General features: G+C 36.0%; 1 protein-coding gene across 4 annotated transcripts in view; it reads right to left on the reverse strand.

Moving 5' to 3' along the window:
* ZNF292 (zinc finger protein 292) overlaps window positions 1-12,610 on the reverse strand; it is a 100,959-nt gene that overhangs the window by 41,477 nt on the left and 46,872 nt on the right. For all 4 annotated transcript variants that reach the window (XM_072832140.1, XM_072832139.1, XM_072832138.1 and 1 more), the window contains 2 exons: window positions 1,713-1,867; window positions 1,452-1,530 (listed from right to left, as the gene is read on the reverse strand). In XM_072832140.1, the coding sequence (XP_072688241.1) occupies window positions 1,452-1,530; window positions 1,713-1,867 (234 nt within the window). The remainder of the gene's footprint in view (window positions 1-1,451; window positions 1,531-1,712; window positions 1,868-12,610) is intronic.

A 12,610-nucleotide genomic window follows, 5' to 3' on the forward strand; every position in this document is an offset into this window, starting at 1 on the left:
TCTGAAATGAGAGCTAAGTGTCATGAAAACTCCTGAAGCTACATGTAATGTTTATACGAAAAGTCTATTTCTCAAAACCATAAAGTCTTCCCACACAACAAGTTCCAGTGCTTTAAGAAAGTTTCTTTGAACAATTGTTGAAAGCTACCATATAAGGATTTAAAGAGTTATTTCCTTTTCATTAACCCCTATGAAAAAGTATCAACTAGTGCTACTGTTTCAAAAAGAAAAATTTTAAAGTTTATTATATGCTGACAAAATAAATAGCATGAGGAATTCAGTATTGTATTTGTATATAAAAACAACTTAATTCTGGGGTAGAGTGCCAAACAATGAAAAGTTCTAAGATAATTATTTAAAAATAAATACTTGCTGTCAAAACAACCTAAGACATGAGTTATTGATATGCTGAAGTAGAAACTGAGCAATCAAATAGTTGCAACGTGACAAACAAGACAGGACACCTTTATTTCAACAAACAGTTATTATGTGTAAGACACTATGTGGGATCCTATGATATTAAGATATAAAGCCTACCTTCAAGAATTTTACAGTTGATGAAGATTTTAATGGTTAATATTAAAATATGAAAGCTGACTTCTCTAACTATAATTTATTTCACATGCTTCTGAAGTTTGAGACTAATTCTCTTGAATATATCTCCTACAGAAAAAAACATCAAGCCAAAACATATTTTATGAACTCTGGGTAGAGAAAGAGACAACTATACTTTCTGAAGCTAGCTAGTAAAAACATTCTTTTTTATTAATCAATTAATCAAAACCTACTTGAAGCTATAGTATATACAGCACAGTCTAGTGCTTGAAACAAAATTTAACATTCTTGAAAATAGTCCAAGACAACTAAGAACTAAATTGTGTACTTCTATAAGGTAGAATAACAGCACTAAGTAAGAGAGACAAAGCATGTGTTTTTAGTTATAGGAGAAAAGCATGGACTTTGGAATAAAGAATCTTGATTCAAATAACTACTCTGTAATATTAGCTGTATAAATTTGGGTAGATAAATAAAAAGTATGAGCCTCAGTTTCCTCACCTTTAAAATGGGAAAAAATATACCTACCCCCACAAAGTTTTCGTAAGGATTAAATGATATGTTAAATTCTAATAAGGCATATTGCAGATGTTCAGCAATTAAATTGTTTCTAAATACAAATTAGGGCATTTTGTTTTTCCTTACTAGTCTGGCAAAGTCCTAATTAACTGATGTTAAAAAACAGTGCAATATTCAACCATCTATCTAAATGTACATCTTCATTTAACACACATTTATCTAACATCTACTATATGCATGACATTATTGTTAACAAGAGCTGCAATTAATGCTTGTTACTACTTAGAGTTTTAAAGTGTAACAAAATAGTTTATGAAGGATAAAGAAAATGGATATAAGGTATGCCTATATGAAATCTAATAGGTAAATATTCTCACCTGCACCAGTGTCTGAAATTGTTCCCACTGTTTATCTGGTAACTCGACAGGCAGACACAGTAAAAGTTCAACACAGCTTCTAAAAAACAAAAAATTGGTAAGGATACAAATATTTATTAAAATTCAAAGTAAAACAAAACAATCCCAGTATCATAGATACCCGATAACTATTCTATTTAAAATTAAACCATCATAAGACTGAGAAACAGAATTAAAACAAAAAGCTAAATTTAACTTTTTTATTTTCAAAGGTCTACTCACAATGCCAAGCGTTCCAGAACCAATGCTACATTTTCACATTCAGAGGTAAGATAAGGTCGCGCTTTAACATAACTTTGGATAGCCACTGTGTATACCTCCAATAAAGGTAAAGGATCTTCTGAAGTTTTCCATTTCTCTGCATATTCAAGGAGTGTCTGTTTTGGAAGGAACAGTAAAAGGTATTCAATGTAAATCAAAATACACACTGGTTAATCAACTGTTTTTCTTTCTTGCCTGAGAAATTTTGAAAAATAACATTTTTTATTTATAAAAACAAAAAATAGCTTACACTGATTAAAATATTAAAAGTAATAAAGCCACAGTCTTATTTCCAGCAGCTCTCTGTTGGAGAAAAGATTAGTGTTAATTCATCCAATAATAGCGTAATTTCATGAAGGATAAGTAGTACAAGCATTATCTTTTCTTCCCTAGCAAATGCCACCTTCACCCCAAAACTTCCAAGTAAAAGTTATTTTAAAAAGAAGATACCTAGACCAGCTTGACCAGAAGGCATGCAGTAAAGAATTTCAAATATTTACATTTCTATTTTTCATATAAGGAGCATAAAATTCAATGCCTAAAATAAATAAATTGCATATGGTCAGAAGAGACATGTAATTTTTCAGTTAATAAAAAAAAAACGGTATAACATATTATTAGTTTTATAACAAACTTAATCATTTAAAAATTCATCTAAAGTACTTTAACATACATAAGATCAGTATTAAAGATACTAAAGAATAATATGGTTAAGTAACTTTTGTAATAAAGTGTTTATTTTTTAAAATAAAATACTCTTTATCCTTTAAGGAAGTAAATCTTTCAGATATACCTTATCAGAATTACTAAAAGTAAACAAAACAAAAACACCAAAAAAAATTATCCTATAGAAGGGAGAAGGTAGAAGAAACTGGCAGCAGCATTTTATTTTAAAAAATATTTTATTTATTTATTCATGAGACACAGAAAGAGAGAGAGAGGCAGAGGGAGAAGCAGGCTTCATGCAAAGAGCCTGATGCAGGACTGGAGCCCAGATCATGACCCGAGCCGAAGGCAGATGCTCAACTACTGAGCCACCCAGGCGTCCCTGGCAGCAGCATTTTAAAAGACACCCATATTCTTAAATCTCTAGAACTATTCAAATTGTGTGTTACTAAAAAGTATTATCTAAAAAGTTCTAGGATTATGCTAAATAAAGGACTAATTGTTTCTATAATATAGAAAGCTGCCATAGTTGGTCCTTTTCACACTTCAAGATTTAAGACTCATCTCATCACGTGGAAATTTGGGTGTCCTTTTCCAAGAAAAAAAGGTTATCAGGTTATCTTACATGAAAACTCCATGAGGGCTTGTATCAACTGACATACAGAAGGAGCTTTTAAAAAATATGTAGAAAGGTAGGAAGGTGGGAAGGAAGTTAAAAAGTTAGGAAGGAAGAAGTTACATTCTACTATCAAACACTCAAAACACTGCTTGTCCTCTTTATTACCTTTAACAGTAGTTAGTGATCAGAAAGAACAGGAAGGAAGGAAGGGTAATCTGTTAAATTAAAGAGCAACATAATAACAACTCACTTCCTGAGCAGTCATATATTCATAAACCGCCATCCTCTCCAAATTGGATAGAAAGTGCAGGTAACCTGGAGACCCAAGCACTTGCTTGCTACTAACATCTGAAGTGAGAGCAGTCTTGTGTGACTAAGCCCTTTAAAACCTGTGGGGTCTCCCGCTAAGTTCAAGTAGTGAGTGTCAGAATTTAATTGTAGGACACCTATTTGGTGTTGGAGAGTTAGAGAAATGGTAATGGGAAAGAACACGTATTTCATGTTAGCAGTAAAAAAGAAAAAAAAAAATCCCTCAACAGAACTTATAAATATCTATATCGCCCATGTGAGGCTCCCTGCTCAGCAAGAAGCCTGCTTCTCCCTCTCCTTTTGACCCTCCCCCCTTGCTCGTGCATGCGCACACTCACTCATGCTCCTTCTCAAATAAAAATAAAATCTTAAAAAAAGAACTTATAAAAATCCAAACCAAACCTACCAACTGAGTGGAAAGATCAGCATTTTGGGATTGTTTTGTAATCATCCATTTATTTCTAGGAATGAAACAGAGTATAATGTTCTGTTTTTAAGGTTGGTTTTAATGTTTTCCTTGGGCATTTTATGGTGATATGGCAGAGGATGACCTCACATCTTTAAGAATTTCAGAATTAACACCAACTATGCATACAATTCTTACTTTGGTTAGTACCTTTCCACACAAAATTACTAAATATTATTTTCCTTTTTCTGGAAAAACATGTTTAGATGTCTAGAGAATTTTAAGCCTGGCAAATGTTCCTAATCTAACATGGATTTGATTCAATGCTTAGGTTTCCCTTATTAGTCCTCTTGCAATAATTAATCAATTTCCATAATAGATTTAATTTTTCACTGGAAAAGCAAATATATCATACCAATTTTCCAACGGCTTTGAAATTATAAGCTTCTTCCTTTTCCTATCTCCTAACTGAAAGAAACCCTAAAGAGGTCATACATTTCAAAGGTCCTACATTTCTCTATATATGTACATATCTAGGCATGCTTCATTTTTATTGCATTTCATTTTATTGTGCTTCAGAAGTATTGGAGTTTTTTAAAAATTGAAGGTTTTTGGCAACCCTGCATTGAGCAAGTCTATCAGCACAATTTTTTCAACAGCATTTGCTCACTTTGTGTCTGTCACATTTTGGTAATTCTTGCAATATTTCAAACATTTTCATTATTATTATATTTGCTATGGTGATCTGTGATCACTGATCTTTGATGTTACTATGGTAATTGTTTAGGGCACCACAAACCGCATCCATATAAGACAGTGAGCTTAATCTGAAAATGTTGCATTTGTTCTGAATGCTCCACTGACCATCTCTCTTGCTCTCCTAGGCCTCCCCTATTCCCAGAGACATAACAATATTGAAATTTGGACAATTAACCCCACAATGGCCCTCTAAGTATTCAAGAGAAAGAAGAGTCACATATCCTTCACTTTAAATCAAAAGTGAAGACTAGAAGTCTTTAAGTCTAGAAATGACTAGACTTAAAGAGGAAGGCAGTCAACAGCTAAGACAAGCTGAAAGGTAGGCCTCCTGTGCCCAACAGCCAATTTATGAATGCAAAGTTAAAGTTCTTGAAGGAAATGAAGAGTGCTACTCCCACAAACACACAGATGTTCGTAAAGTCAAACAGCTTTATTGCCGATAGGGAGAATGTTTTAGTGGTCTGAATAAAAAAATCACCAGCCGCAACACTCCCTTAAACCAAAGCCTAATCCAGAGCAAGATCCTAACTCTCTTCAAACTGTGAAGGCAGAGAGGTAAGTGGCAGAAGAAAAGTCTGAAACCAGCAGAGGTTGGTTCAAAGAAAGGTTTAAAGTTTAAGAAAAGAAGCCAACTAACAAAAGTATAAGGTGAAGCAGCAAGTCATCCAGAAGATCTAGCGAAGATCATTAATCAAAAGTGGCTAGAGTAAACAACAGATTTTCAGTGCAGACAACACAGCCTTCTATCTCAAGAAGATGCCACCTTAGGGCTTCCTTAGCTAGAAAGGACAAATCCATGCTTGGTTTCAAAGGTTCAAAGAAAAAGCCCACTCTCCCGTAAAGGGCTAATGCAGCTGGTGGCCTAAGTTGAAGCACATGCTTAAGATCCTAGGGCCCTTAAGAATTATGCTAAATCTATTCTGCCTGAGCTCTATAAATGAAACAAAACTTGAGAGATAGCACATCTGTTGACAACATGGTTTATTGAACATGTTAAGCCCACTGTTGAGAAAAAGATTCCTTTCAAATATTACCACTCATAGACAATCCACCTGGTCATCCAAGAGCTATGATGGAGATGTATAAGATTCAAGTTCTTTTCATACCTGTTAACATCTGTTCTGCAGCCCAGTTTAAACATCTGGCTTAAATAACCAAAGAGTTATTTAAACTTTCAAATCTTATTATTTAAGAAATACATTTCATAAGGCTAGAACTGCCCTTAACAGTGATTCTTCTGATGGCTCTGAGCAAAGTTAAGTTGAAAACATTCTGGAAAGAATTCACCATTCTAGATGCCATTAAGGACATTCGTGATTCATGGGAAGAGATCAAAATAAGTATTATTAAAAGGAGTTTGAAAGAAGCTGATTCCAATGCTCATGGATGACTTTGAATGGTTCAAAACTTCAGTGGAGGAAGTAACTGCAGATATGGTGGAAACAGCAAGAGAACTACAAGTGAAACCTAAAGGAGTGCCTGGCTAGCTCAGTGAGAAGAGCATGTGACCCTTGATCTCAGGTTATGAGTTCAAGTCCTACATGGGGGTAGAGGTTAAATAAAAAAACTTTTAAAAAGTGGAGCCTGAAGATGTAACTGTATCTGCAACCTCATGATAAAACTTGAACACATAAGTTTGCATCTTATGGATGAGCAACCTCATGATAAAACTTGAACACATAAGTTTGCATCTTATGGATGAGCAAAGAAAGTGGTTTCTTGAGATGGAATCTACTCCAGGTGAAGATGCTATGAAGACTGTTCAAATGACAACAAAGCATTTAGAATATTACATAAATTTAAGTTACATAAAATTAAGTTGATTAAGCAGCAGCACAATTTGAGAGGACTAATTCCAACTTTGAATTAAGTTCTACTGTGGGCAAAGTGCTATCACACAGCATCTCATGCTACAAAGAAATTGCTGGTGAAAGGAAGAATCAATCAAAACAAACTTCAGTGTTGTCTTATTTTAAGAAAATATCAAAACCACCCCAATATTCAGCAGCTACCATCTTGACCAGTCAGCAGCTATCATCAAAGCAAGACCCTCCACTTGTAAAAAGATTAAGACTCACTAAAAGATGATGGTTAACACATTTTATCAATAAAGTATTTTTAAATTAAAGTAAGTACAAGGGTGCCTGGCTGGCTCAGTCAGTGAAGCATGCAACTCTTGATTTTGGGGTTGTATGTTCAAGCCCCACATTTGGTGCAGAGATTATTAAAAATAAAATCTTTTAAAAAATTAAGTACATATATTTTTAGGCATAATGCTATTGCACACTCAATAGAATACAGTGTAGTGTTATTTTATGTGTACTGGGAAACCAAAAAATTCATTTAACTCATGTTACTGTGATATTTGCTTTACTGCAGTAGTTTGGAATTGAACCTGCAATATCTCCAAAGTACGCTTATACCTACACTTTCCCCAAGACCTACATTTCTTGATATGTCTAGCTCTGCAAAGAGTACTCATACCTTACTTCTTTCCTTTATGAATTGAGTTCTACTGTCCTCAGATGAAAGAAGTTTCTAAACTTAATTCTAATTGGGGAAAAAAAAAAAAGATGAGTTCTTATGGATTTAATAGAGTCTGAAATGATGAGAAACATAGAATGCTGGGCAGCCTGGGTGGCTCAGCGGTTTAGCGCCGCCTTTAGCCCAGGGCCTGATCCTGGAAACCTAGGATCAGGTCCCATGTCAGGCTCCCTGCATGGAACCTGCTTCTCCCTCTCTCTCTCTGTGTCTCTCATGAATAAATAAAATCTTAAAAAAAAAAAAAAAAAAAAAAAGAATGTTGGAATCACAAAGTACCTTAAAGACTATCACCTCACTATCACCTCATTTATAAATGAGGAAAGAGGAAGAGGAAGCAGATTCTGGTGAAGAAGAGACCACTCAGGTGGCTATTTAATAGTCTGGGAATAACATAACTAGGGAGAGGGCAGAAAGATGACAGCAGATTGAGACAGAATGAAAAAAGTGATGATACACTCCTAGTGATTACATAGAAGGGAATAAGTTAAAAAGCAATTATCTAGGGGGCAGCCCCGGTGGCACAGCGGTTTAGCGCCGCCTGCAGCCCAGGGTGTGATCCTGGAGACCCGGGATTGAGTCCCACATCAGGCTCCCTGCATGGAGCCTGCTTCTCCCTCTGCCTCTCTCTCTCTCTCTCTCTCATGAATAAATAAATAAATAAATCTTTTTTTAAAAAAAGATTTAGATGTATTATCTAGATGTATAAAGCTTTGAGAGTTGATATTTATAGCCAGCAAGTATATTAATAGTAGAGCTTCCCTCGCTTCTCAAGACACTAAGATCAATAGAACCACTGTGAGACTGGAAGTATCCCCAACACATCAGTTAATAAATTATCCTTTCTTCAATTAAAAAAAAAAAGTTACTTAGTGATATCTATTGCTTTACTCTATACAAGGGCTTTTAGGTGGAAATCTCAGAATGGTCAAGACTCCTATTCTTTTCACAGAATTAGAAGAGACCGTAAAGATCATTTAATTGTCTTTTACAGAGTGGTAATGAAAGGATCCAGTGACCTGCATACTATTAATAGAATTGGTAATTAGCAAAGCCCATTACCAATTGGTTTTGAACTCTTATTCTCTGTGAAACATTCTGTCCACTACAAACAACTACTGTTTGTGGTAATGTATGAGAACTATAAATTTGTGGTATTACTTTATAACTACAAAGTACCTTTTACCCAATTTGCCAGCCATACTGGAATTAAAGAAACTCTACCAATCAAACTTATTTTAGTTGGAAGTCAGAAATTCTGACTCAAAGCAGCATACATAAGAAAGGTTTTTTTTACATAATAGGGAATTAAGAGGAAGGGCAGTTTCCAGAATTGGTTAGTGTAGTAAGAAGCTCAACAATGTCTTCAAGACTGTGATGCACATTGGGTGTTGTATGTTTAAGTAATGAATCACTAAAGGCTACACCTGAAACAAATATTACACTGTATATTAAATAATTGGAATTTAAATAAAAACTTGAAAGAAAAACACAAACAAATATAAACAATGTCTTCAAGAACCCACTTATGTCTGCACGCTGCCATCCTCAGGTGGTGCCCCCACCGAATCCCAGGCTTGAAAATAGTGTAACAGGTTTCTTACCTAGACTCAGCAATAACCAGAAAGATGAGACCATCTCTTCGTGTGCATCTCATTTAGGAACAAAAAAACATTTCTCAGAAACCCAAAACCCAATTCCCATCAATTTCTCCTCAGGTCTTACGGGCCAGAATCACATCACATACCTATGTCAAAAATCACCTAGCCATCATGGAACCCGATGGTTGACTTTTAAACCACTCAGAACCCACTCTCCAACACTATAGATTGGGCGTGGTTCTCTGAAGCATAGAGCCATGAGGAAGGAAACTGTGAATAAAATCAGGGTTCTATTAGGACAGTGAAGGAGAGGCCAGTCTTACACTTCGGTTGTCTCACTAATGGTTTTTATGTCCATATGCCCTCAAGAATGAAGAAGTGAATGTTTATGTGTATATATGTCTGTATTTATATTTTTACATACATATAAACAGAGATAAAGGGGGAATCCCTGGGGATCCCTGGGTGGCGCAGCGGTTTAGCGCCTGCCTTTGGCCCAGGGCGTGATCCTGGAGACCTGGGATCGAATCCCACGTCGGGCTCCCAGTGCATGGAGCCTGCTTCTCCCTCTGCCTGTGTCTCTGCCTCTCTCTCTCTCTGTGTGACTATCATAAATAAATAAAAATTTAAAAAAAAGTGGGGGGGATCCCTGGGTGGCTCAGCGGTTTGGTGCCTGCCTTTGGCCCAGGGTGTGATCCTAGAGTCCTGGGGTCAAGTCCCGCATCGGGCTCCAGGCATGGAGCCTGCTTCTCCCTCTGCCTGTGTCTCTGCCTCTCTCTCTCTCTCTCTATCATAAATAAATAAATAAATAAATCTTTTAAAAAAAAAAAACAACAGAGATAAAAGTCATTGTAACCTGGTTTTGAGAGAAGTGGGGGGGGGATAATATAGAAGAGAAGAGCTAGAGAAAGAAAAGTTTTCCTATAAGGCACCATATTGCTTCCATTAATGAGTAAACTGTAAGGAAATTTAAAACTGTGTTATATGAAGAATAAGGATGCTAATCTGGACAACATTTACTGAATATTTACTATAGGCTAGGCACTATCCTCAGAGCTTTACATGTAGTATCTATCAGCAATTAGATAAATTAGAGTAATATATTAAAACAGACACACTGGAGTACAAAAAGGTTAAAGTAACAAGTCCCAAGACTAGTTAAGAGGCAGAGAAGAGATTCAAACCCCAATAGTTTGAATTTAGAGTTTAAGTTTGGAGAAATTTTTGATTCACAGCCAAATTAACAAATTTGAAGACCTGTCATGTTAGAGAAGAGTAAATTTTATTCTATATAGTCTCCTAGAACAAACCAGGACCACTAGGCTAAAGTTTGAAGGAGTTATATTTCTGCTTCCTCTGAGGCAGAGCCATCAAACAATTAGAGTTAACCAAAATAGGACAGGTTAGCCTCCTGGGACAAGAGAATCTACCACAGTTATTCATGTAGGAGCAAGAGGACTCTGAGTTCAGGCTGCTGTCGAAGAGTCATATTTTGGAGACTAATTCTATCATAGTGGAAAAGACTACACTTACTGTGGTGTGGGGAGAGAGGTGTCCTAAACCAGTAGTTCATGGAAGTTTTGATTGCTGTATTATTTTTAAATTATTTGAATTGGTTTCTGATATTTAAAAATAAGTTTTTTTTTAAAAAGAGGAGGATGGAGAGGGAGAGAAAGAATCCGACTTGGGGCTCCAACACACAACAGTGAGATCATGACCCCAGCCAAAATCAAGAGTCTGATGCATAACTGACTGAGCCACCCAGGCACCCTAAAAATAAGTTTTCCATAAAATTTGGATTTCTGGCTTTTCTTTTTAAAAAATACAGAAATCCTGGCAACTTTGGGCCTATATTCCACCATGACAATAAGCAGCTGAAGCTGAGTGATGAGTCAGAGACCTCGGGCATAAACTTGCTGGTTGCTAAAAGCCTCACCTAGATGTCTCCCTCTTTAAGCAACCTATTGGACCCCTACAAGTTATTTGTGGTCATAGCCTCTACTATGTGGCCCTATAGAGCAAGCCTAGAGAGAGAAAGAAATATAAGTAAAAGAAAGACTAAAAGACTGTGCTCTAACAGGATCTCTAACACAGTGTTTTGCAACCTTTTTCCTTACCATCCCTTCCTAAGGAACTTTTTGATTTTTCTTCCTAACGAACCCCTATCTCCAATGAAATTTTAATACCCAGATGTACTGTGTACCTGTTTATGGGACACAAACTATTATAATATCTAAGTTTTTTTTTTTTCCTCTTGAAGAGCCAATGTTTACCATTGGGGAAAAAATGCACACTTTTAACATTTTGGCTCTTGTACCTATTTCTCATTATCTAAGTCAGCAGAGACTGGAATATATATACTCTAGGGAGAAAGATAGTATAGATTAACTTCCTCCAGCAGCTTCCTCTTGTTCCTCTAAAGATTATTAGGAGAGAAAACAAAAAAATTTTGAATAAAACCACAGGAGTGTTGAATTTAATGAACATGAGGAGTAAATCCCATTATCATCCTATGTAACGGCAAGACTAAAAAAAAAAAAAAAGGTGAGACTAGTGGATCATTAGATATGTTTACACTGTTATACTCATGTTCAGTTCCAATTTATATCTAGAATTGTCTAGAGTAGAAGCCCTCAAAAGTTTTGACCTCATGATTCTTTACTCTCTTAAAAATTACTGAGGACTGGGGATCCCTGGGTGGCACAGCGGTTTAGCGCCTGCCTTTGGCCCAGGGCGTGATCCTGGAGACCCGGGATCGAATCCCACATCAGGCTCCCGGTGCATGGAGCCTGCTTCTCCCTCTGCCTGTGTCTCTGCCTCTCTCTCTCTCTCTCTCTCTGTGTGACTATCATAAATAAATAAAAAAAAAAAATTAAAAAAAAATTACTGAGGATTCCAGAGATGTTTTTTTATGTAGGTTATAACTATTGATATTCATCATACTAGAAATGAAAACTAAGATTTTAAACTATTCATTTTTGAATGGATTTTAAAAAACAATAATAAAACTATCATGTTACTATAAGATATTTTTAGTGGAAAAAACTGTTCAAAAATTAGTAAAAAGTTAGTAAAAACAAAAAAGCAGGATTTGCCTATTTCTGCATTTAATGTGCTGCAACATCACACATCACATAACCTCTGGAAGACTTCACTGTACACAAGTGAAAGAAAGCAAATAACATCTTATAGTTTTGACCTTTTGGACCCCCAGAGCTTTTGGTGTGTAATGCTCTTTAAATTTCAAAGTTATTAAAATTTATTTTAAGGTTTTGTGTAAAAATGGTGGATCGGATACACATATTTTTACACTCTGCTCTCTCCAAACTTCACTAAAACAACAATATTTTAGAAGTGGCATAAACCCACATAAACTAAGAAAACAGAAATGGAGAAAAGAGAAACAAAATTTTATTTTACTTTTTTAAGATTTTATTTATTTATTCATGAGAGATAAAGAGAGAGAGAGGAGAGATAAAGAGAGAGAGAGGCAGAGACACAGGCAGAAGGAGAAGCAGACTCCCTGTGGGAGCCTGATGCGGAACTCAATCCCAGGACCCTGGCATCACGACCTGAGCCGAAGGCAGATGCTCAACCACTGAGCCACCCAGGCGCCCCTGAGAAAATTTTAAACACTAAGGAGCATACAGAAGAGTGGCACTCTAAGAAAAGTGACTCCTAAGGAGACTACATAAAGACACTAACCGCAGGATCACCAAAGGCTCAAGAATTGGGAGCACTAGGTGCCTCTACAAATGGAGGTCTAGGAAGAGGACCAGTTGAAAGCCTATATAAGTGGTTAAGCTTCAATCTTTGATTTCCTAGTTCCTCTCCAAAGCGAGGTGACCCAATCTATAAACTATTCCTCTCTATTGCCAACAGAAGCTTATTTTGTAGAGTTTTCTTTAAAAAGGGGGGAAAAAAACCCCACAGTGTCTCTATACAATTGAGGGGAGGT

This window comes from Canis lupus, chromosome 7, assembly GCF_048164855.1.
Source record: "Canis lupus baileyi chromosome 7, mCanLup2.hap1, whole genome shotgun sequence".
Taxonomy (NCBI): domain Eukaryota; kingdom Metazoa; phylum Chordata; class Mammalia; order Carnivora; family Canidae; genus Canis; species Canis lupus.